This window comes from Canis aureus, chromosome 21 (genome assembly GCF_053574225.1).
Source record: "Canis aureus isolate CA01 chromosome 21, VMU_Caureus_v.1.0, whole genome shotgun sequence".
Taxonomy (NCBI): Eukaryota; Metazoa; Chordata; class Mammalia; order Carnivora; family Canidae; genus Canis; species Canis aureus.
In genome coordinates, this window is record NC_135631.1 from 6,813,126 (window position 1) to 6,840,534 (window position 27,409).

Genomic DNA, 27,409 nt, shown 5'->3' on the forward strand with positions numbered 1-27,409 from the left:
CTACGTGACATCTCTTCTCTGTTTCAGTGCTATAGCAACTAAGAAATGGGTTAAGCCTTGGAGTAGGAAATTATATGTATCACATTTTTCTGAGAGTGTTTACTTAAGATATCCAAGCTTTCTTAAATGTATTTGACTCTGTATTCTAATTTGTGATTTGGGAACATATGACACCATACCTGAACCTCTATGGAATGACTGGTTCCAGAGAAGATGCTTTAGTGCAAGAGAAGTGACTTGGAGCCTTTGAAATTTGACTCCATATTCTCTACTTTATGACAAGTTGTCCAGCCAAATCCTAGTAGAATTGTAAAGGAGGCTTCCTTGAGCATTGTCAGGACAGAACCCGTGAGCAGGTGCAGAAAAGGGCAGCAGATGGGTATGGCTCAGAGGAGAGAGGCCAGCAGCTCGGACATTGGCTGGGCCCTGTCAGGTTTACCTTGAAATTTCCATTGTGACGTCATATGGGGTCACACACAGCCTTGAGGGAGAGGAGCTGAGAGGAGCATTGGGTTGAGAGGAGCATTGGGTTGAATAATGGCACTGATTTGGGGGCTGGCCATGCCGCCTCCACCGTATGTCAGCCTTCTACTATTATTTGGTTTCCTTGCATGGGGACTTTGGATACTCTTTTCTGGGAAACAGAGCAGGAAGCAGGTGGCAACCAAGACAGACTCCAAGGTATGTAATACAACCCTCCCTTGAAATTCACTGCTCCCTGTCTCTGCCCCCGAAGCCATGGCAACTCCCACATCTTGGGCCATGAGAGGAACTGGCTGGGGAAAGAGGGGAGTTGAGATCGTTCCTATGCATGTCTTTTCGATAAGTACAAGTCATGCTTGATCCTGTTCCTTTCAGTTTGTTTCAACAAACCTCGAGCACCTATTATATGTGGTAGCATACTAGACATTGAAGAAAAATAAAACACCATCTCCCACCTTTTAGGAGCTCAAAGTGAACTGGGGGAGATGATCAAATGGGTCTGTATATATAATCCAAGGAAAGAGAACGTGATGAGTTAACAGAAGTATAAATATTGCTGCAGACGTTGGAGGTGGAGTGTTTTGAAGCAGGGAGATCTATAAAATGCCTCTGGAAAGCTCGGGTTTGAATTATGCTTCAGAGGAAGGGTAGGGCTTTGAAGGTGGATAGTGTGGATGGAAGAGAGTAGTGAAGACTTTCCTGATGTAGGGAATGGATTGAGAGAAAGCATGGGAAGTTGAAGAGTGTTGGATGTGTTTGTAGAGAGGACACCTATGAGGATGGAGCGTAGAATAGGGAGCCCAATGAGAGAAAATTTTAGAAAATTGGTAGAGATGACATTGTAGAGGGCTTTGAATGCCAGGCTGAATGCTTCTCATAAATATTATTCCCATATGCAATTGAAAGATGGCAGAGGGGTGAGAATGGGGAAAATTAACAAGGCAGGAAACCACAAATGTTGGAGAGGATGTGGAGAGAGGGGAACCCTCCTGCACTGTTGGTGGGAAGGTGAACTGCTACAGCCACTCTGGAAAACTGTGTGGAGGTTCCTCAAAGAGTTAAAAATAGATCTGCCCTACGACCCAGCAATTGCACTGCTGGGGATTTTCCCCAAAGATACAGATGCAATGAAACGCCGGGACACCTGCACCCCGATTTTTTTTTAAGATTTTATTTATTTATTCATGAGAGACACACAGAGAGAAAGAGGCAGGGACACAGGCAGAGGGAGAATCAGGCTTCATGCAGGGAGCCCGACATGCGACCCAATCCCGGGTTTCCAGGATCACGCCCCGGGCGGAAGGCAGGCGCTAAACCGCTGAGCCACCCAGGGATCCCCCACCCCGATGTTTCTAGCAGCAATGTCCACAATAGCCAAACTGTGGAAGGAGCCTCGATGTCCATCGAAAGATGAATGGATAAAGAAGATGTGGTTTATGTATACAATGGAATATTCCTCAGCCATTAGAAACGACAGACACCCACCATTTGCTTCGACGTGGATGGAACTGGAGAGTATTATGCTGAGTGAAATGAGTCAATCGGAGAAGGACAAACATTATATGGTCTCATTCATTTGGGGACTATAAAAAATAGTGAAAGGGAATAAAGGGGAAAGGAGAAAAAACGAGTGGGAAATATATGAAAAGGAGACAGAACATGAGAGACTCCTAACTCTTGGGAACGAACTAGGGGTGGTGGAAGGGGAGGTGGGCAGGGGGTGGGGGTGACGGGCACTGAGGGGGGCACTTGATGGGATGAGCACTGGGTGTTATTCTATATGTTGGCAAATTGAACACCAATAAAAAATAAATTTATATAAAAAAAGGAAAATGGCAGAGGGTGCCTGGGTGGCTCAGTTGGTTAACCCTGTGATTCTTTTATTTTTATTGAAGGTTTTATTTATTTATTCATGAGAGACAGACAGACAGACAGACAGACAGAATAGGCAGAGACACAGGCAGAGGGAGAAGCAGGCTCCATGCAGGGAGTCCAATGTGGGACTTGATCCCAGCACTCCATCCCTGCACTGGATCCCCGGACTCTAGGATCACGCCCTGGGCTGAAGGCGGCGCTAGACCCCTGAGCACCCCCGGGGCTGCTGGAGAGTCTGCCTTTCTAACAAGTTCCCAGGTTCTGTTACTGCTGTTAGGCTACAGACCACTTTCTTTCTTCAGAACAGAAAATTTTATTTTATTACTTAAAAATTTTAATTCCAGTATGGTTAACATACAGTGTTATATAAGTTGCAGGTTTACAATATAGTAATTCAGCAATTCTGTACATTACTCGGTGCTTGTCAAGATAAGTGTACTCTTAATCCCCTGTTTTTACCCATCCCCCACCCACCTCCCCTCTGGTAACTATCAGTTTGTTCTCTGAAGTTAAAGCAAGTTAAAAACAACATGTCAGGGACGCCTTTGTGACTCAGCGGTTGAGCGTCTGCCTTCAGCTCAGGGGGTGATCCGGGGTCCAGGGTAAAGTCCCACCTCAGTCTCCTTGTGGGGGTCTGCTTCTCCCTCTGCCTATGTCTCTGCCCCTGTCTCTCTTTCTCTCTCTTTCTGGGTCTCTCACAAATAAACCAATAAAATCTTTTTAAAAATGCAACTGATTTACTGTATTTTGCAACTTCTCTAAATTCGTTTATTAGCTCTAATTGGGATTTTGTGTGTGTATTCTTAGGATTTTCTGACAACAAGATTATGTCATCTGTGAATAGACATGGAGATAGTTTAACTTTTTCCTTTCCAATTGAGATGGCTTTTATTTTTCTTACCTAATTGCTCTGGTTGAAGTTTCTAGTCCAATATTAAAGAAAAGTAGTGAAAGTGAGTATCCTTGTCTGTTCCCCCCCTTAAAGGCAAAGCTTTCAGTCTTTCACTGTGAAGAATGATATTAGCAGAGGGTTTTTCATAAATACTATTTACTTTATTGAGGACATCCCTTCGAACCCTAGTTTGTTGAGTGTTTCTATTTTTTATTAATCATGAGTGAGTGTTGGATTTTGCCAATGCCTTTTCTCCATCAGTTGACATAATTGTTCAGGTTTTTCCTCTTCATGTTATTTCTTAAAGGTTTTATTCATTCATTCATTCATTCATTCATTCGAGACACACACAGAGAGGCAGAGACATAGGTAGAGGGAGAAGCAGCCTCCTCATGGGGAGCCTGATGGGGGACTCGATTCCAGGACCCTGGGACTACAACCTGAGCCAAAGGCAGACACTCAACCACTGAGCCACCCAGGTGCTGCTCTCTTTGTGTTATTAATGTGGTATATCACATTGGTTTACTTTCTTAGGTTAAACCACCTTAGTGTTCTTGGGAGATCTTACTTTCAACACTTCTGTCCAACATCGGATTGCTTAGCTAAAACATTTGCTAATACCATGAGTGAAATTGTATAGAGACTGTTTTAATATACTCTCAGAGACTGATGTCCAGAATCAAAAGGAAGAAATAAAAATTATTTTATTTGAAGTGGCAACACATATCACTTCTGTCTTTAAAATGATCTGGGGTGTGCCTGGGTGGCTCAGTTGATTAAGTGTCTGCCTTTGGCTCAGGTCATAATCTTAGGATTCTAGGATGGAATAGGTTCTCCACTCAAGTGGGAACCTGCTTCTCCCTATCCCTCTGTTTGCCACTCCCCCTGCTTGTGATCTCTTCTCTGTCAAATAAATAAATAAATAAATAAATAAATAAATAAATAAATAAAATGACCTGGAACAACTTGGCTTCCACCTATATTTTAGTTTCATCTCTCACTACTTAGCAAAAGTACACCCAACAAATCATGACTTTATAATCTTCTTGGTGATGTTCCCATTGGCTGGAATGCTCTCTCTTTACCTAAAAATCTTCTGGTGATAATTTAAACTCCAGTTCAATTGGCAATTTCTTGAGTAATTTTTTCCTTTTTTCCCAGGCAGTTAACCACTGTCCTCTTTATTCCCTAACCTTTATATTTCTGTTACCACATGATATTGTAACTTAGGCGTTTAGACCTCTGTTTTCCCCAGTAATGGGAGTTCCCAGAATACAGGGATCTCATTAACTTTTGTAGTCCTGGCACCTAACGTAATGCCTAGAAGTTAGTAAGCGCTCATTAGATGATTTATGAATAAGTGAATGGGGTGGTAATTGTTGCTGTGGTTATGGTTACCAACTGGATCAATAATTGTATCTGTAAGACGAAATGTGCTGTTGATAAATTCTCTAACCTAGAACATTTTCTGGTTTTATTTTTTTCCTTTTTGTGCCCCTCTAGACTTCAAGGCAGCATAAATTGAAAAAGATCCAGAAATTCACAGGTCAGAGAGATCTTATACTTTATTCTTTAGCTCAAGGCTAATGACAAATCAACAGTGGGTCTGCTTTTAGACTGTAGACTTTAATAACAGGGAGAGGGAGGGAGGTTGAAAAAGATTGTATAAGTGAAAGAAATGTGCCTATTCTTCCTAACATCTGCAAAGATGCTGAATTCTTTCTGGTAACTTCCAAAGAGATGTAAACTGATTTATAGTTCTTTCTATGCTTCTGTTCCTCATGCTTTCTTTCCTAATTTCCTTTTATGCAAAACTCAAAGTATCAGGAAAGAAATTTGATGAGATCTTTAGTGGGGGAAGTTTCGATACATTTTTCCCCTGCCATAGACGCTGAATAGACTCCTTTGAAGGAAAAAATATGTATTACAGATTTATTTCCCTTACTCCAACTCCCTACTACCATGATTGTTCCAGCTGTTTCCAATGACTTACATCCACTACATGGTAAAGGTGGCATAGTATATTTTAAAATATAAAAACTTAGACCTACATTACGTCTGAGCTCTATCACTACTTAACTTTATGATCCTGGACATGATTTCACCTTCGATCTCTTCTTTGTAAAACAAGTGGCTTGAACTAGGTGGTATCAATAATTATGATTCTAACAGATTCTTTACCTCTGCTCCCAGCTTCCCAGTGGGAAGAAAATCTCAGAATGGGTTGCTCTGAAGCTAACCTGACAAAGTGAGTAAAATTGATCGTCACTATTTATTCTTTCTTTCTTCAGCCTACCCTACTGATAAACCCTGTAAAATTAGGAGAAAGATACCTAGTACTGTTTTACTTTTCTGACTGATAGTAGTTTCCTTTCTAACTTAAGCCACTCTTCTTATTGGTTTCCTTATTAGTACTTTTAATATCACTTCAATTACACTGACACACTCTGTTGTATCCAGCTTTTCAAGACTCCCTGTGGGATGGGCCCAGGAATATATACTCTGGTCAATGAACAGAAGTCTTCAACAGATCTTCAAACATCTGGAATGCACAAGGTCAGGGAAGGTAGTTTCTGGGTGGGGGTTGAAAGTGATGGAAGTTTTTGGTATTTTTTTTTTTTAGGTAAACTCTACCCCCAATGTGGGGCTCAAACTCACAGTCCCGAGATCAAAAATTCCATGCTATACTGACTGAGGCAGCCAGGTACCCCCAAGCTGGTAGAACTTTTAAGAGAGAGGAAGGAAGGGACTGAAGGGAGGAAGGGTTATAGAGAGGGAAGGAGGGGAGGGAAAGAGAGAGGGAAAAGAGAAATTGTTAGTTGGTTGGTTGGTTAGTTTTGATAGTGGGGATAAATTCTGAGTTCAAAGGTTTAAGAACAACTGGTTTATGAATCATTTCTGATTGCAGTGGAGACAATGGCCTCCCTTTCCTCCTGGTAGAGGAATTCTTTCTATAAGTAATTGAAGTTGGAGGGATCCCTGGGTGGCGCAGCGGTTTGGCGCCTGCCTTTGGCCCGGGGCGCGATCCTGGAGACCCAGGATCGAATCCCACGTCGGGCTCCCGGTGCATGGAGCCTGCTTCTCCCTCTGCCTGTGTCTCTGCCTCTCTCCCTCTCTCTGTGTGACTATCATAAATAAATAAAAATTAAAAAAAAAAAAGTAATTGAAGTTGGGGAAAGCAACCTCTTTTGTTGTTGTACTCCCTCAGGTCAAAATATTTTACATTTGAAATGGCCACTATCTTTCCCTTTTCCTACTTTTCCTACCTTCTCCTGCTTCAAAGCAAATGGAATTTTTCTTTATTTCTTAGATCAAGTCTTATGCACTCGTGTTTGCAAGAATCTTCGGATATGATTTCTTCCTCCACCTCCTCTGTGTTTGTGTCTCAGGAGCCTGTTCTACCCTGTTGTGGCTGTAAGAAGGCAAAACATTCTACTGATCACAGCATCTCCTCTGGATCATTATGCAACAGCTCCAGCCTGTCACACCTTTCTGTCATTTCTGAAGGAACAACCTGTCAACTCCAGAGCCTTAGTTTACCCATTTTACCCAAAAACCAGTCTTCTGTGCTCAGGAACCAAGGCACATCCCTGCCCCCTTTTCAACTCTCACAGCTTGAGAAATCAAATCTTTTGGAGGATTTGGCAGCTCTTTCACCATTAAGGTCTCAAAGCTCTGTTTTTGAATCCCCAGGTCTCTGTCAACAAGAACAAACAAAGAATGGGAGAGGGAGCAAGAGTCATTTGACATTGGATCATGGGTCAAGTTCTCTCTGCAAGGCAAGACCACGATTCTCAGGGCGGGCTCCACTCCAGCTCTCTCCTTTGGCTAGGTGGAAGTTAGAAGGACATATGGCTTGGAAGGTTTGTACTTTGAAGGAACAAACAGTTCCTCTGCCTGTGAAGGAATCATGGGAAATGCTGCATTATTTAACTGAGGCACGAGGAGGAGTAGTCCCTGAACCAGAGAAACCTCAAATGCAGGTATCTATGCCTACCCATCAAAGCACTGAACAAAGTATCAACAATAAATCCCCAAACTGTCCATCATTCCAGCTCCATGTGAATATTGGAGTGGAATCTGGATTGAATAGAACAGAAACAAAAATTTCACAGTCACTTATCCCAGGTAAGCTGTCACAACTGGGGGATGGCCCCCAAATCGTTGAATCCAGGCCCTTAGTTACATCACTGGGCACTCCACCTCCCAAAAGTTTAGGAGTTGACATAGTTCAAGGGGAAACCAATTTCCTGCAGAAGAAGCCAAAACACATCCTAGAGCTTAGTACAGAGCAGAGGGTCATAGGTTTTCCGGAAAAAAGGATGCAGCAGCATGAGACCCAAGTGACTAAAGTGGAGTTGGCCCCAAGGCTATCATATCAAGTTACAGATAGCATAAAGGTAACTCCATTGGCATTACTTCAAGTCATGGATTCAATGGGGATCATCCCAGAATCACATTCAGAAGTGACAGAATCTGTGGGTTTGTTCCCACAGCCACCAGATGAAGTTGGGAAACCAGTGGAAACGATGAAAAGAGTGAGTGTAAGCACAAAACCATCATATCAAATCACTGAATCAGTGGAGGTAACATCAAGTCCTCAGCATCAAGTTATGAAATCAAAGATGACCTCCAGATCACCGAATCACGTCACAGATAATGTGAAGGTAACTCCTGTAGCATTGCTTCAAGTCATGGATTCTATCGGGATGATTAAAAAATCACATTCACATATCATAGAATCAGAGGGAATAACCCCAAGAACACAGTATCCAGCCATGGAGTCTGGAGATATAAACACATCGTTGGATCATGAAGTCATGCCACCAGGAGAGATAGGTCCACAGGTAGGACATGAAGTTGTGCAAACTGTGGAAATGACTGTAGGGCCACAGTTTAAAGTTGCTGAATCCGTGGACATAACCTCAAGGCCACAAAATCAAGCCATAGAACCATTGAACATTCCTCCAGGACCAGTGTGTCAAAACACAAGATCCCTGGAAATGATCTCCACTCCATTGCATCAAGTTACAGATTACACAAAAGTAACTCCAGTGGCACTATTACAAGCTGTGGATTTCATGGGGATAATTCCATCAGCACAGTCACATGTTATAGAATATGGAGATTCACAGTCTAAAATTGCAAATTTGACCCCAGGAGTGACTCAACCAGATGGTTTGACTTCCGGCTCTCCTACTACTATTGGTTCACCTGGAGTTGTAGAAACTGTGGGTTTACCTCCAAAGCCACCACCTAAAGTCACAGAATCAGTAGGGGTGATTCCAATGCCATCACATCAATCCATACATTCTCTAAAGGTAACTCCAGTAGCCCTGGGGTCACCCATGGGAATGATCATAGCATCACAATCACAAATTGTGGAAACTCCGGATTTGACCTCAAGGCCAGTATCTCAAGTCAAAGAACCTCTGGAGTTGACCCCTGGGTCATGGATTCAGGTGCTGGACTCTGTGGGGATGACTCCACAACCATATCATCAACGCACAGAAACTATGGCATTAACCCCAGGCCTATCTCATCAAGTCATAGAGTCTTCAAGGATGACTCCGTGGGATCAAATCTTAGAACCTTCAGAGAGGAGTCCAAGGCAAAGCCACCAAACTATAGAGACTAGAGGGTTGGCCTCTGACCCCACAGTCACAAATCTAACTGAGTTGACACAGTCACCTCATCAAATAATGGAATCTTTAGGTACAGTCCCGAGGTCACTGGGTCAAAGTACAGCATCTGAGGGAATGAATCAAGAGCCACTGAATCAAGTCACAGATTCTGCAGTATTGACCACTACATCACTACTGCCAGATGTAGACTATTTGGGGGTGAAGCCAATGCCACAGCTTAAGGTTGTGGATTCCATGAAGTTATCCCCAGGATTACAAAATGTAAAACCTATAGACGGAACCTCAGGTTCAATCCCACAAATGGCAAAATATGGACAGTTGATCCCAACTGTGAACTCCATAGAATCGGCCCCAGAACTTCAACTGCAGGTTGTAAAATCTGATGGGTTGGCACCCATTCCACTGCTGGAAAGTGGGAATTCTGTGCAGTTAGCCCCAACGTCTCAGCTTCAAGGTCTGCAATCTATTCGTTTAACTCTAGGAACACAAGAGCAAAGTGGAAAATCTGCTGAGTTAGCCCCAGCACCACAGTTACAGAATAGGAAATCAATGGAGTTGACCTCCAGTCCACAGTTGCAAGGTCTGGAATATGTTCATTTGGCCGTGCCACCAGAGTTTCCAGATATAAAAGCTGTGGATCAACTGATCCTAAGACCACTACAGGAAGACATGAAATCCATGGAGTTGGCCCCAGAGCCACGGTTACCTGATGAAAGACCAGAGGAGATAGCTCCAGCACTCTTACTTAAAGATGTGAAAATTCCTCGAATGGTAGAATGCAGAAGGTTGATTCCTAAAACACAGGTGGAAGGTATGAAATACGAGGAGCCGATTTCAGGGGCACGCATTCGAGCAGTGAAATCTGCAGAGCTCAACCTCAAGCCAAATCATGAAGCCATAGATCCCGAAGGATTGACTCCATGGCATCAAGCTTTAGAATCTTCAGGAATGATCACAGAGCCAGGATACCAAGGAGCAGAAGCAGAGTTGACCTCTGACACTTGTCACCAGAGGAAAGAATCTATGGAGTTGAAACAATCATCTTTAGGAAGTACTCCAAGGCCATTGAGCCAGACTTTAGAATCTATGCAGATGAACTCAATGCCATTCCAAGGTGCTCTTGAGACAATGCTCCAAGGCGTAAAAGCCTTGGAGACTCGGATGTCTCAACGCACAATACAAGAATCTCCAGAGTTGGTACCACGATCAGAGATTCAAGATCTGACCCCAGAAGTGATGAACCCAGAGTCTCAAGGTATGAAGTCTGTTCATCTGAATCTAGGACCATATTCCGATTTTATGAACTATAAGGAGTTGGCCTCAGAACCACAATTTCAAAGTGTGAAATCTGTGCCATTGACCCCAGGACCACGGCCCCAACATACAAAACCTGAGATGTTGACTCTAGGGCCACTAATGCATGATAATAAATTTGTGGATTTAACTGTACCACTGGAAGCATCTGGGAGGTTAATTCCTGAAACACACTTACATGTTGAATCAAGGAAAGTTACCATGGAACCACACTTAGAAGCAATGAAATCTCTGGGTTCAACTTCTAGATCAAGGCATCAGGACACAGCCTCTGCAGCTTTAGCTTCTGAGATCTGGCCACAAGAGGAGGAATCTGTGAAGTTAATCCCACAGCAAGTCACGGAAACTGCTGGGATGATGCCAAGGCCACATTTTCAAAAGTTTTCAGAGATGACCTTGGGACCAGGCCATCAAGGCACAGAAACTGCGCGGCTGACTTCTGAGGCTTTGCTCCAAATGGCATTAACACAAAAACCAACAGGTCAAGTTATGGAATCTACAGGAATGACTCTAAAGCCACATTGTCAAGTTACCGAGCCTTCGGAGATGCCCGTAAGGTCAGAACATGAAAATACAGAAAATTTTGGGTTGGCATTGCTTCCAGTTGAAAATATCCAGGAGACAATGCCAGTACCACCATATTTAGTACAAGGATCTCCGGAATTGACTTTAGGACCAGGCATGCAATATGAGAAATCAGAGCCACTACTGCAAAATTTGAAATCTGTGATGTCAACCCCTGGAACATCCCCATTAATGGAAGGATCTAAACAATTTATCACAGGAGCAAAACGACATGTTCTGGAGTTGACCGCAGAGCCACAGCTCCAGGGAGTAAAGTCTATGCAGCTGAAGCCAGAGCCACAATTACAAGATGTGGAATATGTTAATGTAATTCAACAGCTAGCTACTACTGGAGTGGTAGGATCTGAGAAGCTGGTACAAGAACCAGTACTACAAAGTATACTATCAGAAGACTTGACTAAGGGGGCACAGCTTCAAGGTGTGAAATTGACCCCAGGGCCGCATTTACAAAGTGTCAGATTTTCAAAGTTATCCCCAGGGCCACTTCTTCAAGGAGAAAAACCTGTAGATTTAATCTCAGGATCCCCACATCACAGTGTGAAATCTGATGAACTGACCCCAGGTTCACCAATGCAAGAGATGAAATCCTTAGATTTAACCCCAGGGCCAAACCATCAAAGCGTTATGTCTGTACAATTGACTCCAGAATCACAAACTCAGAGTATGAAATTTGTGAAACAAAACTCAAGACCACGCTTGCAAGATGTCAGATTTTCAGATTTGACCTCAGAACCAAAGCATCAAGGTTTCAAACGTGTGCAGTGTGTACCAGGAACACAGCTTCAAGATATACAGTCCGTAGGATTTGAAACAGAATCATCTTTGCAATCAAACCAAGGGCTCTTGAATGAGAATATGAAATCTCTTCTGTCTATTGAAGGATTACAGTTTCACAGCATGGAATCTAGGAAATTGACCAAAGAACTACAGTATCAAGGTGTGAAGTCTCAGGAACGGAATCTAGGACCAAGGCAGCAAGAGGTGAAATTTTCTGAATTGACGTATGGGCCAAAGCTTCAAGGTGTCAAATTTGGGGAGCAAACCCCAGGATCAGTGTTTGAAGGTGTGAATTCTGTGGAGATGACCCCAGAATTAGGGCTTCAATATTCTAAATTAGCAAAGACGTCTTCGGGGCTTCAAGATCGAAAACAGGTGGGGCTTAGCTCAGGGCCATGGCTACAAGATATCAAATTTTGTGATCTGACATCAAGAAGTCAACCTTCCAGTGTGAAATCTTCAGAGTTAAACTCAGGGCCACAGCTACAGCATGTGAAATTTTTTGAGTTGACCCCAAAGCCAAAGATGAAAGGAATAAGATCTATGGGGTTGTCCCCAGGACCTCAAAAGCAAGTGGTCAAGCCTGAGGTATTAGTACCAGAGACATTGTTTCAAGGCATAAAACATTTCGTGGTGGGCCAAATGTCTAACTTGGAAGGTAACGGTCCTTATAAATTCGTCTCACAACCACAGAAACCAGATGCAAAATCTATGGAGTTGACTCCTGAGTCACAGTTGCCAAGAGTAAACTATTCTGAGTCGACTAGAAGACCACATTTACAAGCTATAAAATCTTCTGAAATGATCCAAGGGCCACACGTGGGAGGTGTGAAACCAATGGAGCTGACACCAGGCTCAAAACGTCAAGGTTTAAAATCGGAGTTGTTGATCTCAGAGCTGAAAGATGTGAAATCTGTGGCCATAGCTACAGGACAGTGTCTAAAAGGTATGAAATCTATGTTGTTAACCCCCAGTCCACAGCTGGAAGGTGAGAAATCTATGGAGACAACCACAGTGCAAGGGATAGAACATGTCAAATCTGTGAAAGACACCAAAGATACTAAGCTTCAAGTTGCAACACCTGACTTGGCTCTGCATGCAAGAATTCAAGAATTCAAAGGAGTGGAGATGGTCCCGAGAACACAACCGCAAGATGTGAAAACCGTGGAACTGAAATTTGGGCTAAAGATGCAAGGTGAGAAACCTGTGCCTTTTGCACCAGGACCATTGCTCCAAAAGTCTGAACCGCAAGATGTGAAACCTGAGGAATTGACTTTAGAGCCACAAACGCAAGATAGGAAGGTTGTCGACAGTACCCCATGTGGAAAGCATCAAAGCTTAAAATCTGTAGAGGAAACTCCAGATTCAGAGCTGCAACATATGAAATCTGTGAAATTGACCCCACGGGTAAAGAAGCAGGAAGTAAAATCTGGGAATGTAACCAGAAGAGCAAAGTTTCAAGGAGTAAACTCTGTAGACTTAGCCCCAAGCCAACAGTTTCAAGGGATGGCACTCATGAATTTCACTTCTGGGCCAGAACAGGATGGCAAGATATCTGTAATCTCATCAAAGCAGCAATGGAAGAATTCAGAGCAATTGAAGAGAAGGCTTAAGGCAGAAGATGGGATGTCTTTGGAGTTAATTCCAGAACTAAAATTTAAAGCCAGAAAATTAGAAGACCTCAATTTTGAGTTAGGATTTGAAGATATAAAATCACTTGATTGGACTCCTGAATCAAATATTCAAGGTTTAAAACCTAAGGAATTCAACCTTGAACCACAGTTGCAAAGCCTAAAATCTCCTAAGTTGACCCCAGGGCCCCAGTTGCACCAAGTAAAACCCTCAGAGTCAGCTTCAGAGCCACAGCTTTGTGTAAAAACTCTTGAGTTACAACAAGAGCCGCTGCTTGAAAGTATGAGATGTATTCAGTGGATACCGGGACCTAAGTTCCAAGCCGTGAAATCTGTAGACTTAAATCTTGGGTCACATTCTCCAGGTGTTAAATCTGCGGGATTGAAATCTTCGACACAGTTAAGAGATGTAAAGTCATCTGAATTGACTCTAGGGCCAAAACCTCAAAGTGCAACATATACAGAGTTCAACCTTGGGCCACAGCTGCAGAATGTGAAAACCCCTGAGGTGCTACCAGGACCACAGCTGCAAAAAGGGAAGGCTTTGGCATCCACCTCGGAGCCACAGCTTCAAGATGTAAAAACTACTGAGTTCAAAAAAGAGCCACAGCTTGAAACTGTGAGACGTATTCAGTGGATACCAGGACCTGATTTCCAAGCTGTGAAATCTGTAGAGTTAAATCTCGGGTCACATTCTCCAGGTGTTAAATCTGCAGGGTTGAAATCCTCGATACAGTTAAGAGATGTGAAGTCATCTGAATTGACTCCAGGGCCAAAACCTCAAAGTGCAACATATACAGAGTTCAACTTTGGGCCACAGCTGCAGAATGTGAAAACCCCTGAGGTGCTACCAGGACCACAGCTGCAAAAAGGGAAGGCTTTGGCATCCACCTCGGAGCCACAGCTTCAAGATGTAAAAACTATTGGGTTCAAAAGAGAGCCACAGCTTGAAACTGTGAGACGTATTCAGTGGATACCAGGACCTGATTTCCAAGCTGTGAAATCTGTAGAGTTAAATCTTGGGTTACAATCTCAAGGTGTCAAGTCTGCAGAGTTGAAAGCTTTGAAACAGTTAAGAGATAGAAGGTCATCTGCGTTGACTCCAAGGCCAAAGCTCCAAGATATACAATCTTCGTCATCACTCCAGGAACATCAGCCTCAAGGTTTCGATTTGAAACCTTGTCTACAGGTTAGAAGTGTGAAATCATGTGACCTGACTTCAAAGTCAAAGTTTTGTGATATAAAATCTATGACATTCAAATCTAGGCTTTGCTTGCATGATAGGAAATCTACTAAATTGACTGCAGGACCAAAGCTTCAAGAAGTGAAATCCTTACAGTCATCCCCAAGAGCACAGCTTCAAGGTGGGAGGTCTCTAGTGCTTGCGCAAGGGCCACAGCTTCCTGACACAAAATCTGGGGTATTAAGCCAAGTGTCACAATTACAAAGTGGTACAACTATAGAGCTGAACTCCCCACGACACTTGAAAAGGATGAAGTCATCTGAGTTGACTCTTCGGACAAAGCTTCAAGGTGTGAAATCTGAGAATTTCAACTCTGGGTCACAGTGGCAAGATCTAAAATCTTCTAAGTTATCACCTGAGATAAAGTCCCAAGATATGACATTTATTGAGTTAAATCCAAGTTCCCAGATGGAAGGCATAACCTTTTCTAAACCGACTGCAGGGACAAAGATTCAAGGTGCCAAATTTACAGATTTGTTTGGGTCATCGTTACAAGGTGTGAATGCTGCTGAGGGGACCTCACAGTCAAAGCTTCAAAGTGTAAAACATAAAGAAAGCGACCCCAGTCCCCAGACGCAAGTTGTGAAATCCTCGGACCTGAACCTTGGATCAGAGCTTCCAAATATGAAACTGGCGTCCAGCCCTGAGCCACAGTTTCAAGGAGAGAAATGTTCTAAGTTAATCTCAGAAACAGAGTGTCAAGATGTGGAATCTGTGAAGTTCAAACCTGGGCCACAGTTGAGGGGTATGAAATCTTCCGAACTGATATCAGGGACAAAGCTTCAAAAGGTGCAATCAGTGGATTTCAAGTCAGCCCCACAGTTACAAGATATGAAACCTTCTAGGTTGATCATGGGTATAAAGCTTCAAGACATTAAATCTACGAATTTCAAGTCTGGACCACACTTGCAGGATGTGAAGTCTTCTCAAGTGATCCCAAGGGAAAAGCTTCAAGGTATGAAATCTGTAGAACTGAAACCTAATCCAAAGTTACAAGGTGAGAAATCTTCTGATTTGACCCTGGGGAGGAAGTTTCCAGCTGTGAAATCAGGCCCACAGTTACAAGATGTGAAATGCTCTGAGTTGATCATGGGTATAAAGCTTCAAGATACAAAATCTACGGGGTTCAGTTCTAGATCACACTTTCAAGGTATGAAGTCTTCTAAAGTGATCCCAGGGTCAAAGCTTCAAGAAGTGAAATCCTCTGAGTTCAACCATGGTCCAAAGCTACAAGGTGGGAAATCTAATTTAACCCAGAAGAGGAAGTTTCAAGGTATGAAACCGGTGGAGTTCAACCCTGGACCACAGAGACAAGGTGAGAAATCTGATTGGATACCTGAGTGCAGGCTTCGAGATTTGAAATCTGTTGAGTTAAAACCTGTTCCACAGTTACAAGGTGTAACCTCTTCTGAGTTGGCACCAGAAACAAAGCTTCAAAGTGGAGAATCTGTGGAGTTCCTTGCCAGACCCATGAAGCAAGATATGAAATCTCTTGAATGGACTCTAGGTGCAAAGGTCAAAGATGTGAAATCTTTGGGGTTTGGGTCAGCCCCACAGTTACAAAACAGGAAACTGCATATGTTGACACCAGGGGCACACCTTCAAGGTGTGAAATCTATGAAATTCAACCCCGGGGCAAAGTTGCAAGGTGCAAAATCTCCTGAGTCCATAAACCTTCGAATAATGAAAACGACAGAAGTCAAACATGACCCAGAATTTCAGGTTGCAAACCCCTCTGAGTTAGCCTTGAAATCAAAGACTTGCAGTGTGATATCTTCTGAGTTCAAAGCTGGGAAACAGTGGCAAGAAGAGAAATCTTGTAAGTTGAAACCATGGCCAGAGCTTCAAAGTATGAAATTTATGGTATACAATCCTGGACCACATCCGCAACATATAAAATCTTCAGAATTATGCAAAGAGACAAAGCTTCACGATGTGAAAGCTATGGAATTCAATCCCGAGCAGCAGTTGCAAGATGTGAAATCTCCCGAGTTATGCAAGGGAACAGGTATGCTTCAAGGTATGCAGTCTTTTGAGCTCAATCCTGGGCCACAGCTACAAGAGATAAAATCTGAGTTGTGCACAGACGTGAAGCTTCCATATGAGCAATTTCTGGAATTCAAGCATGAGCCTAAATTACAAGGTGGGAAATCCTCTGAATTGAATCCAGGGCCACAGCTTCAGTGTACAAATCTTGTGGCATTCAGCACTGGGCCACAATTGAACGGTGTAAAATCTGAGTTGAATCCTCAGCCGGGGCTTCAAGGTATAAAATCTCAGGTGTTCTGCCTTGGGCCACATGTGCAAGGTGTGAACTCTTCTGCATTTATTTCAAACCCAAAACTGCAGTGCGTAAATTCTTTTGGATGCAACCCTGAGCCACCTTTGCAAGGTATAAACCCTTCTGAATTAACTTTAGTTTCAAAACTTCAAGGTATGAAGTCTTCTGAAGTGAGTTCAGGGACAGAGATTGCAAGTGAGACATCTATGGTGTTCAACCCTGACCGGCATTTGCAAGATCTGAAATCTGAATTGATTCCAGGGTCGAAGTTTCTAGGTGTTGCACCTATGGAATGCAACCCTGGGCCACAGATGAAGTGTGTAAATTCTTCTGAGTTGAATGCAGAGCCAAAATTACAATGTGTAAATTCTATGGGGTGCAAACGTGGGCCACTTTTGGAAGGCGTACAGTCTTTTGGGTTGACTTCAGGGACAAAATGTCAAGGTATGGGATCTGAGGTGAATCCAGGGACTAAGAAGCAAAGTGAGACATCTGTGGTGTTCAACTTGGAATCACATTTGCAATGTTTGAAATCTGAATTGATTCCAGGGTCAAAGTTTCTAGGTGTAGCACCTATGGAATGCAACCCTGGGCCACAGGTGAAGTGTGTAAATTCTTCTGAGTTGAATCCAGAGTCAAAATTACCATGTGTAAATTCTACGGGGTGCATACTTGGGCCGCCTTTGCAAGGTATACAATCTTTTGAGTTGACTTCAGGGATTAAATGTCAAGGTATGGGACCTTTTGATTTGAATCTGGGAACGGAAGTTCTAGGTGTAAAATCTGTTATGTTCAACCCTATGCAACATTTACAAAATGTGAAATGTGAATTGACTCCAGGGACACAGTTTCAAGGTATAACATCACGGGAGTTCAACTGGGGCCCACAGCTGCAAAGCATGAATTCTTCTGATTTGAAACCAGGGTTAGAACTTCAATGCATAAATTCCATAAAGTTTAATCCAGGGCCACAGATGCACGGCACAAAGCCCTCTGAAACTAACCCTACATCAGAATATCAAGGTACAAAATCTATTCTGTTCAACGCTGGAGCATATTGGCAAGGTGTAAAATCTTCTGAGTTAATTCCAGGGACAAAGTTTCCAGAAATCCAGTTTTTGGAGAATCACTGTGGGTCACAGCCACAAGTTGTACAGTCGGTGTTCACTTTAGGCTCTCCGTTAAATGGTATGAAATCTGTGTTATTTTTACCAGAGCCACTGCTTAACGATGTAAAGTCGGTGGAGATGAACAAAGAGCCACTGCTTTGTGGTGCAAATTCTGTGAAACTGATTTCAGGCTCCGAGCTGCAAGACTTGAAATGTGAGACGTTTGCACTAGAGCCATGTTTTAAAAAAATGAAATATGTGGAGTTAAATCCAGGGCCACATCCTCAAGGTATGAATTCTGAGGAGTTGCCCTCACACCTTAGACAACATAGTGTGAGATCTGTGGTGTTTGCACCAAAGCTGTGTTTTCAAGATGTGAAATCTCTGGAGTTGAAACCAGGACCGCAACCTCAAAATGTGAATTCTAAGGATTTGAATTCTTGCCTCCGGCAGAAATCTGTGGTGTTTGAATCAGAGCCACGTTCTCAAGATGTGAAATCTTTGAAATCAAACCTATTGCCACATTGTCAAAGTGCTAATTCTTTAGGGTTGTCAACATGCCTCAAGTCACCACATGCTAACTCTGAGGCCTTTGCACCAGAGCCATGTTTTCAAGATATGAACTCGGTAGAATTGACACCAGGGTTCCAACAGCAAGGTACGAATTGTCGAGAGCTGACTTCAGGATGGCAAGGTATGAAATCGGTGGTGTTGGCACCAGAGGCAACTAAAAAGTTTGCACCAGGACCATTGTTGACTAGCGTTAAATTTTCAGATTGGTCTCCGGGATCACAGCAACGAGATGAGAAATCTTTGGAGTTTACTCCAGATCCAAAGTTGCAAAGTATAAAACATGTGAAATTGTCCTCAGCCTCTCTACGGCAAGATACAAAATCTGTAGAGTTAGCACCGGGGGCACTGCTTCAAGGAACAAAAGCTGAGATGCTAAATCGGAAAAGAAGCTATCAAATCACAGACTCTGAGATAATCCCTAGGCCAGGGCATCAGTTTGTAGAATGTGCAGAGATGATCCCGACACCAAAGCATCAAGTCCCTAAATCTATGAATTTGATTTCAATACCAGTTTATCACATCACAGAAAGGTTGGCACATCAAGGCAATGAAACCACAGAAAAATCTGTGGAGTTGACCCCAAAGCCAACAAGTAAAGCCATGGATTCTTCAAGAGTGCCTCTAAGGCTAGATCTTCAAGTACCAGAATCTGTTGATCGGACTCCAGTGCTAAGGAATCAAGGTTCTAAATCCTCGAAATTAACCCTAAAGAAAAGCTACCAAATCCCAGAAACTCTAGAGTTGCTCTCTGAGTCACGGCCTCAACTTAGAGATTTGAGAGAGTTACATACAAGGCCACTGCAGCAAGCTGTAGGATTTGAAGAGATTACACTAGAGCCCAGGCATCACACTACAGAAACTGTGGGATTGACCTCCAAGGCAAGGCAAAAAGGGAAGGAATTCCTCGGAGTGACCCCAAAGCCAGTAAGCGAAACCACTGGATATTCAGAGAGATGTCCTAGGCCCTATCCTCAAGCACTAGAATTTGTGGAGGTGATCTCTGAGAAAAGACTGCAAAGAGGAGAATCTGACGCACTGATTACAAAGCCATTGCATCATGTTCCAGAATCTCCAGAAATGACATCAGGGCTAGGATATCAAGTTCCTGAATCTGTGGGTTTAACCTCTAGGCAATGGCTTCAAAGGAGACAATCTTTAGAGTTGCTCCAAAAGCAAACAGGTCAAGCTGTAGGACACACAGAGTCTGTAGAGCTCACATCTGAGACATGGCAGCCAGGGAATGGATCAGTGGGGCTACCACAGTCACAGAATCAAAGTATAAAATATTCACAGAGAGCTCCAGGAGTACGGGCTCAAATTACAGAAGTTATGAGGATTAGTCCAAAGCCACTAGATCAAGTCCCAGGATCCACAAAGACACAGCTTCAAGCTGCGCTCTCAATAGGAATAACCCCGGGAGCCCCCCAAAAAGTTACTGAGTATGTGAAAGTGACTCCTGGGCCACCACTTCAGGTTGTGAAGTCTGTAGCATTAACCCCAGGGCCAGCCTTTCAAATGATAGACTATGTTCAGCTGACCCCAAAACTGCAAGATGTGAGACCCTCTGAGTTTACCTCAGAGCTGTGGTTGCAAAGTGTAAAATCTAAAGAATTAACCACAGAGCCAACACACCAAATTTTGGACATAATGAAGTTGACAGGCTTTCAGATTGTAAAGACTGTGTTAATCCCATGGCCACCACTTCAAATTGTAAAATCTGAGGAGTTAGCACCAGGGCCAATTGCTCAGGTTGTAGAACCAATAGGAGTAGCATTAGGATCAGCGATAGAAGTAATAGATTGTTTCAATCTTCAAGAAATGGTAGAACCCGTGGAATTAACTCCAAGGCCAAATACCCATGTGAAATCTGCAGAATTACTCTCACAGCCAGCATGTCCCTTTGAGGAGCCTGCAGTGTTCACTCATGAACAAGGGCTTCAGGCTGTGAAAGCAATAGGGATAAAAATAAGCCCTCCTCAAATGATGGAATCTGAGGATTTGAATCTACGACAGGTATATCAGAATAGGGAATGTGAGGATTTTACATCAAGAGAGGAGTTACAAATAGAGAACTATCTCTCTAGATTTCTCCATAACTCTTCCAACTCCCTCATCACAAGTTCTGGTGAAACAGAATTCGGAAGCCTTTGTGATTTTGAGGTGCCAGAAGTATCAAGGGCCTTGGATATAAGAAACATTGGGACAGATATTTTTCAGCCTGAAGAGTCCTTTATAGACCCTACTATGATACAATCTTCAACTCTTCCCTTTTCCCTTCACAATCAACTCTCTGATAAGATAGCTAACATTGTAGAAACTCCACATTTTGAGATCTCAGGAGTGGGTGTCCTATCTAAGACGACTGACAAGAAGCAGGTGGAAGAGCTAGGGAACTCACTCCAGGGCCTATCCCAACATCCACCACAAAGCTGGAGATCACCACCTAGGACATTCCACTCAGGCTCAAGAATTCAAAGAGGCCTTACCAGCTCTGTCCTGGGCAGACAACAGAACGTCTGGGAGAGTCACTCCTGGAGACAGCGACTACCTCGAAAATATCTCTCCAATATGCTAATGTTGGGGGATGTCTTGGGAACCACGATGGAAAGGAAGCTTTGTTCTCCAACATCTTTAATGGAAAGAGCCACTAGAGATATCCGTCAATCTATCCAGAATTTATTTGGGGTTCCAGCTGAACTGATGAAGCCTTCCCAGAGTCTGCTAGAGAAAGGTCGAGGTGTTATTCCTCAGCCTTCAGTGGCCAGAAACTACATTCAGAGGCACACTTCATGTCGTGGTCACGAGCAAAGAACAGCCTTAAGAATATGGACACGTAGCTCCATGTCCTCCATAATACAGCAATATTCTGGGACTAGAGTGAGATTAAAGAGAAGTTCAAAGCTCACTGATATATCCCAGGACATCTTTCAGCACATACCATTCAGCACATCAGAGGGCCAGCCTCCTGCCCCAGTACAGCTAGAGTCTTCCTTCAATATAGTTTTCACCAGGAAAGATTCTGTTCCAGTGGAAGAGAGTGAGAACTCTTTGAGTTTTGAGTCCCAACACAGTCTCAAGCCAAGTTATCTTCCCCACCAGGCCAAGACTGACTTCTCAGAACAGTTCCAGTTGCTACAAGATCTGCAGCTAAAAATAGCAGCAAAACTGTTAAGGAGTCAAATACCCCCAAATGTACCTCCACCTCTAACTTCAGGTCTGGTTTTAAAATACCCTATCTGCTTACAGTGTGGCCGATGTGCAGGATTTAATTGCTGTCATAAATTACAGGGCACTTTCGGACCTTACCTTCTTATCTATCCACAGCTCCACCTTGTACGCACTCCTGAGGGCCACGGAGAGATTAGGTTGCAACTTGGCTTTAGGTTGCAAACTGGGAAAAGACCCCAAGTCCCAAAGTACCACAGAAGAGACAGACCCATCACACCACGAAGTCCTAGATCACCATCGCTAAGGACAGCGAAAGTCTATACTCGAGCTTCCAAGAGTCCTACTTCTACGATATATTTCCAGTCTGGATCTTCCCAGTCTCCTTCTCCTGTACGAGTCCACATCAGGCGAAGGCAGTATAGAGGCCCTGACCTAGTAGGAAAGACAGAAATTAGAAAGCCGGGGCTCTATGAATTTAGTCAGGTTCACTCTCTACCAGAGAGTGTCTCTGAAAGCAATCAGAATGTAAAATGGGCTAAAAGGAAAACCAAAAAGACCCATAATCCAAAATACCCATACCCAATGAAAAGAATCACCAAGGGAAGCAGAACACAAAACACAAAACTCTACACAAATGGTAGAAGCATAATACAGAGTCCTTCTAGGGAATTACCAGCCCAGGTAAGAAGCAAGAGGACTGGAACATCTCAAACTACCTCTGCGTCTTTAAGAAGACAATCTAAGAAATCCTCCCAACCCAAATTCATTCAACTGCTTTTTCAAGGCCTAAAGCAAGCATTGCAGACAGCACACAGAATTATGACTTCTGCCGGGCAGAAGCCCGTGGACAGGCCACGGCCAGACCATTCGTGGTCAAGCAAAAACCAGCATCTAAAACAAAGAGCCAGAAATGATTACCTATCAAGAGATATCAAAAGAGACAGGATGTCAGTTGTTAAGGTAAAGCCAGTAGACATAACCACTAAGCAGAACATGTTATGGGAAGAAAGAGAGCAATTCAGATCAGCTCAACCACCAGAAAGAGATAGCTCTTTCCAACTCAGACGTACCCAACTGCCTAAGCCCATAATTTCCCAAGGAAGTGCCGCTTTCAAAACCAGTTCACTTGGACAGCCTATGGGTATTGTTCAAAATGACTCTAGCAGCAAAGGTAAGAAAAAGCTCTACAGAAGTGAAATCTCTAGCCAGGAGTCCAAGAACTCCAAAACAGGAACCGGAGTTCAAGTCGGGGGGAGAAATCTACATGGTTCACCTCACAGAACCTCACACAGCCACCTTAAAGAGAAACTCGCACCCAAGAAGCAAAACCACAGCTTCTTAAGGGGGAGAACCCCATATAATTCCTCTGTAAGGAGCCATCGCAGTCCCTCTGAGAGGAGATGTCGCAGTCCCTCTGAGAGGAGCCATCGAAGTACTTCTCAGAAGAGCCATCACATTCCCTCTGAGAGGAGCCATCACAGTCTGTCTGAAAAAAGCCATCACAGTCTCTCTGAGAGGAGCCATCAAAGTGCCTCTGAGAGGAGTCATCGCAGTCTTCCTCAAAAGAGTCATCACAGTCCCTGTGAGAGGAGCCATCACAGTCTTTCTGAAAAAAGCCATCACAGTCCCTCTGATAGGAGCCCTCGTAGTCTCTCTGGAAGGAGCTATCACGGTGCCTCTGAGAGGAGCCATCGTGGTCCTTCTCAAAAGAGCCATCACAGTGCCTCTGAGAGGAGGCATCACGGTCCTTCTCAAAAGAGTCATCACAGTCCCTCTGAGAGGAGCCTTCGAAGTCCTCAAAAGAGTCATCACAGTCCCTCTGAGAGGAGCCATCACAGTCTTTCTGAAAAAAGCCATCACAGTCCCTCTGATAGGAGCCCTCGTAGTCTGTCTGGAAGGAGCTATCACGGTGCCTCTGAGAGGAGCCATCGTGGTCCTTCTCAAAAGGGCCATCACAGTGCCTCTGAGAGGAGGCATCACGGTCCTTCTCAAAAGAGTCATCACAGTCCCCCTGAGAGGAGCCATCGAAGTCCTCAAAAGAGTCATCACAGTCCCTCTGAGAGGAGCCTTCGAAGTCCTCAAAAGAGTCATCACAGTCCCTCTAAGAGGAGCCTTCGGAGTCCTCAAAAGAGTCATCACAGTCCCTCCGAGAGGAGCCATCACAGTTTCTCTGAAAAAAGACATCACAGTCCTTCTGAGAGGAGCCCTCACAGTCCATCTCAGAAGAGCCATCACCGTCCCTCTCAGTGGAGCCATCGCAGTCCTTATCAGAAAGGCCATCACAGTCCCTCTGAGAGGAGCCATCGTAGTCCTTCTCAGAAGAGCCATCACCGTCCCTCTCAGTGGAGCCATCGCAGTCCTTCTCAGAAGAGCCATCACAGTCCCTCTGAGAGGAGCTATCGCAGTCTCTCTGTAAAGAGCCATCGGAGCCCTTCTGAGAGGAGATGTCGCAGTCCCTCTGAGAGGAGATGTCGCAGTCCCTCTGAGAGGAGCCATCGAAGTTTAGGATTAATCTGAGATTTTGTAAGCAATCAAGTACCCTCATTTGACAAGTATTGTAAAACAATCGTTTTTGTTGAAATCTTTGAAAAATAAAAGAGACCTAGGGGGAGTGGTTTCTTAACCATGTTGATTAATTCCCAAGATGTTAATCATGCTGATCATATGAAGTATTGTTTTTTTTTGGTTGTTGTTATTATTGTTTTTAATGTGCTTATGCTTATTCATGAGAAGGGATATGGGTATATTTGAGTCTTACACTGACAGTGATGAAATTCCTATGGTGACAGTTTACTAAGAGGAGTCAGAGGGGACTTGACTCTTATTGGCCTCCTGATACTAGCAAGTCTTCCAAGTAGAGATTTCTCCCATTGTTTTGGATGGTGGGTTTTGGTCCTAGAGTACTGCTAATTCCTGTTAAAATTTTTTATACTTTTACTGAGGTACCATTGAAGTACAATAGAATGCATCTTTACAGTATACATACTTAAAGCATACAGTATGATCAGCTCTTTTTTTTTACATTTTTAAAATTTAAATCAAATTTTCAATATAGATTATAACATCCAGTGCTCATCCTATCAAGTGCCCTCCTCATTGCCCGTCCCCCAGTTACCCTATCCCGCTCCCACCAACCTCCCCTTCCCAAATCCTTGGTTTATTTCCCAGTTAGGAGTCTCATGGTTTGTCTTCCTAATTTTTCTCACTCAATTCCCCTCCCCTTTCCCTTATAATCCTTTTCACTATTTCTTATATTCCATGTATGAGTGAAACCATACTGATTAGCTTTGACATGTGTAAATAACCATAACAGTGTCACTACAGTCACTATCCCTCCCCCAAGATTTTTTGGGTTCCTTTGTCATCCATTCTTTTCCCTACTCCTGTTCCCAGACAGCACTGCCCTTTCTTTCTGTCACCATACAGTGGTTTGCACGTTCTAGGATTTTATATAATGAAATCAGGTAGTATGTCCTATTTTTGCATGATTTTTTTCATTCAAAATAGTGGTTTTGAATGAGAACTAATTTTTATTGCTGAATAGAATTTCATTATACAAATACCATAATTTGTTTAGCCATCTTCCTTGAGACATTTGGGTTCTTTGCCTTCTGGGAGTATTAAAATAAAGCTGTTCCGAACATCCATGTGCACTTCTTTGTGGGAATTTTTTTGTTTAAGATTTTATTTATTTATCACGAGAGACACAGAGAGATGCAGAGAGAGAGGCAGAGACACAAGCAGAGGGAGAAGCAGGCTCCAGGCAGGGAGCCCGATGTGGGTCTTGATCCCGGGTCTCCAGATCACGCCCTGGGCTGAAGGCGGCGCTAAACTGCTGAGCCACCCGGGCTGGCCTTTTTTTTCTTTTTCTCTTGATAAATACCTGAGATGGTATTGTTCTACCAAGATATGCCATCTTAGGTTGATTGGTCATATGTCTGGAGTGTGTTAAACTTTTTAAAAAATTTGCCTGTTTTCCAAATTGCTGGTATAATTTTATATTCCTATCAGCAGTGTATAGGAATAAGTCTTTAATTTTAGCCAATTTTAAGGGTGTATAGTGGTGTTTCATTGTCATTTTAACATTTTCCTGATGAATAATGATATAGAACATCTGTCATGTGCTTATTAGCCATTCATATATCTTCTGGGAAGCACCTGTTCATATCTTTTGCCCAATTAAAGATTTTGTTTTTGGGGTTCCTGGGTGGCTCAGCAGTTGAGCATCTACCTTTGGCTCAGGGTGTAATCCCTGAGTCCCAGGATCCTGGGATCAAGTCCTGCATTGGGCTTCCTGTTTGGAGCCTGCTTCTCCCTCTGCCTGTGTCTCTGCCTCTCTCTGTGTCTCTCATGAATACATAAATAAAATCTTTAAAAAATAAAGATTTTTTAATATATTTACTTGATAGAGTATGAGAGAAACAACGGACACAGGTAGGGAGAGGGGTAGAGGGAGAAGCAGACTCTTTGCCGAGCAGGAAGCCTGACTGGGGGCTCGACCCCAGGACCCTGGATCATGACCTGAACTGAAGTCAGAAGATTAACCAACTAAGACACCCAGGCACCCCTCTTTGGCCTATTTTTAAATGTTGAGTTGTCTGTCTTGCTATGGAATTGTAGCATTTTTTTAAAGATTTTATTTATTCATAGAAATGCAGAGAGAGGGGGCGGGGGAGAGAGAGAGAGAGAGGCAGAGACACAGGCAGAGGGAGAAGCAGGCTCCATGCAGGAAGCCCGATGTGGGACTGGATCACACCCCGGGCTGCAGGCGGCGCTAAACCGCTGCGCCACCGGGGCTGCCCTCCTTATTCTCTTTATTTTGGTGTTTGTTTCGAAACTACTAAACTAAATTAAAAAAAAAAAAAAAATTCTTGCTAAAGCCTTCTTAATAAGAGATTGATTTGACCAAGACAATGGATTTAAAAACTCTCAAAGCTCTTCTGAATTATTTTAGAAGCTACTTGCATCCTTCCATGTTATTCCCATAGATTTCCTATTGTCTAGAGGTCTAAGAGAAAGATTTTTTTTTTTAAGGTTTTATATATCTATAAAGGAGAGATACAGAAGGAGAGGCAGGGAGACATAGGCAGAGAGAGAGAAGCAGACTCCCTGAGAGGGAACCCGATGTGGGACTCAACCCGGGATCACAACCTGGGCCGAAGGCAGACATTCAACCACTGAGCCACCCAGGTGCCCCGAGAAAGAGATTTTAAACAAAGTGGGGGTTTCTCCTGGTGTTCTCTGAAGTAAACGTTCTTTTAAGGTGAAGACACATACATGTATTACGTTACATTAAAACCAAGGCAAGAGGTCTCCCACTCACCCCAGCCTCCCCCTGCGGCCCCTCCAGCTCCGAGCCACATGGTCCTCTGTAACCATGCAGTCAGGTGCAGCCATGCACTATTGATCCTCTCTCTTCCTATCCACTGGTCTTGCCAGCAGTACTACAAGGTCTTTGAAACCAAAGAACACTTCCACTGGGGTGCAAGGACACATGGCCACAGCTCTGCACCCAAGTCTCTCTTTCCCTGGATTTGGCGGTAAAAGGTGTTGCTCTCGGGAAGGTCAGGTGGCAGAGCGCGCTTCCCCCTGTAGGTGGCGCCTGCTCGACCGCGGGAGCTGCCAGGGCCTTGTGCGGGGACCCCCACCCCCACCCCCACCCCCACCCGGGGCAGCACCTGCCCAGCCAGGCCGGTTCCCAGGGGGCCTGTCGCCCTTCTGAGTCACTGCTCTCACCTACTCTGGCTCCTTGGCCTTCTCATCAGCGCTAGTCTGAGCTACACCCTCTGAAAAGGAAACTGGAAAATAAATAAACGGTTATGAGTTTTCCTCA

The 27,409-nt window shown here is 43.7% G+C and overlaps 2 protein-coding genes and 1 long non-coding RNA gene across 14 annotated transcripts in view; 1 reads left to right on the forward strand and 2 right to left on the reverse strand.

The window, feature by feature from the left end:
- LOC144292443 (uncharacterized) overlaps nt 1-26,878 on the reverse strand; it is a 28,028-nt gene extending 1,150 nt beyond the window's left edge. Inside the window, exon 1 of the long non-coding RNA XR_013359838.1 lies at nt 180-26,878. This is a non-coding gene — a long non-coding RNA (uncharacterized LOC144292443). The remainder of the gene's footprint in view (nt 1-179) is intronic.
- The window catches only part of LOC144292441 (large ribosomal subunit protein bL21m-like), a 78,104-nt gene that overhangs the window by 34,419 nt on the left and 16,276 nt on the right, over nt 1-27,409 (reverse strand). The window lies entirely within an intron of this gene.
- LOC144292439 (DNA-binding protein SMUBP-2-like) overlaps nt 1-27,409 on the forward strand; it is an 82,753-nt gene that overhangs the window by 21,337 nt on the left and 34,007 nt on the right. For 2 of the 12 annotated variants that reach the window (XM_077862713.1, XM_077862714.1), the window contains 3 exons: nt 5,444-5,498; nt 5,711-5,806; nt 6,561-25,221. The exons of 2 other annotated variants lie outside the window; for them this stretch is intronic. In XM_077862713.1, the coding sequence (XP_077718839.1) occupies nt 5,444-5,498; nt 5,711-5,806; nt 6,561-24,093 (17,684 nt within the window). In that variant the 3' untranslated portion in view covers nt 24,094-25,221. Of the gene's footprint in view, nt 1-347; nt 682-4,753; nt 5,317-5,443; nt 5,499-5,710; nt 5,807-6,560; nt 25,222-27,409 lie in introns of those variants that run through there. 8 more of the 12 variants (XM_077862728.1, XM_077862717.1, XM_077862716.1 and 5 more) reach the window with 8 other exon arrangements.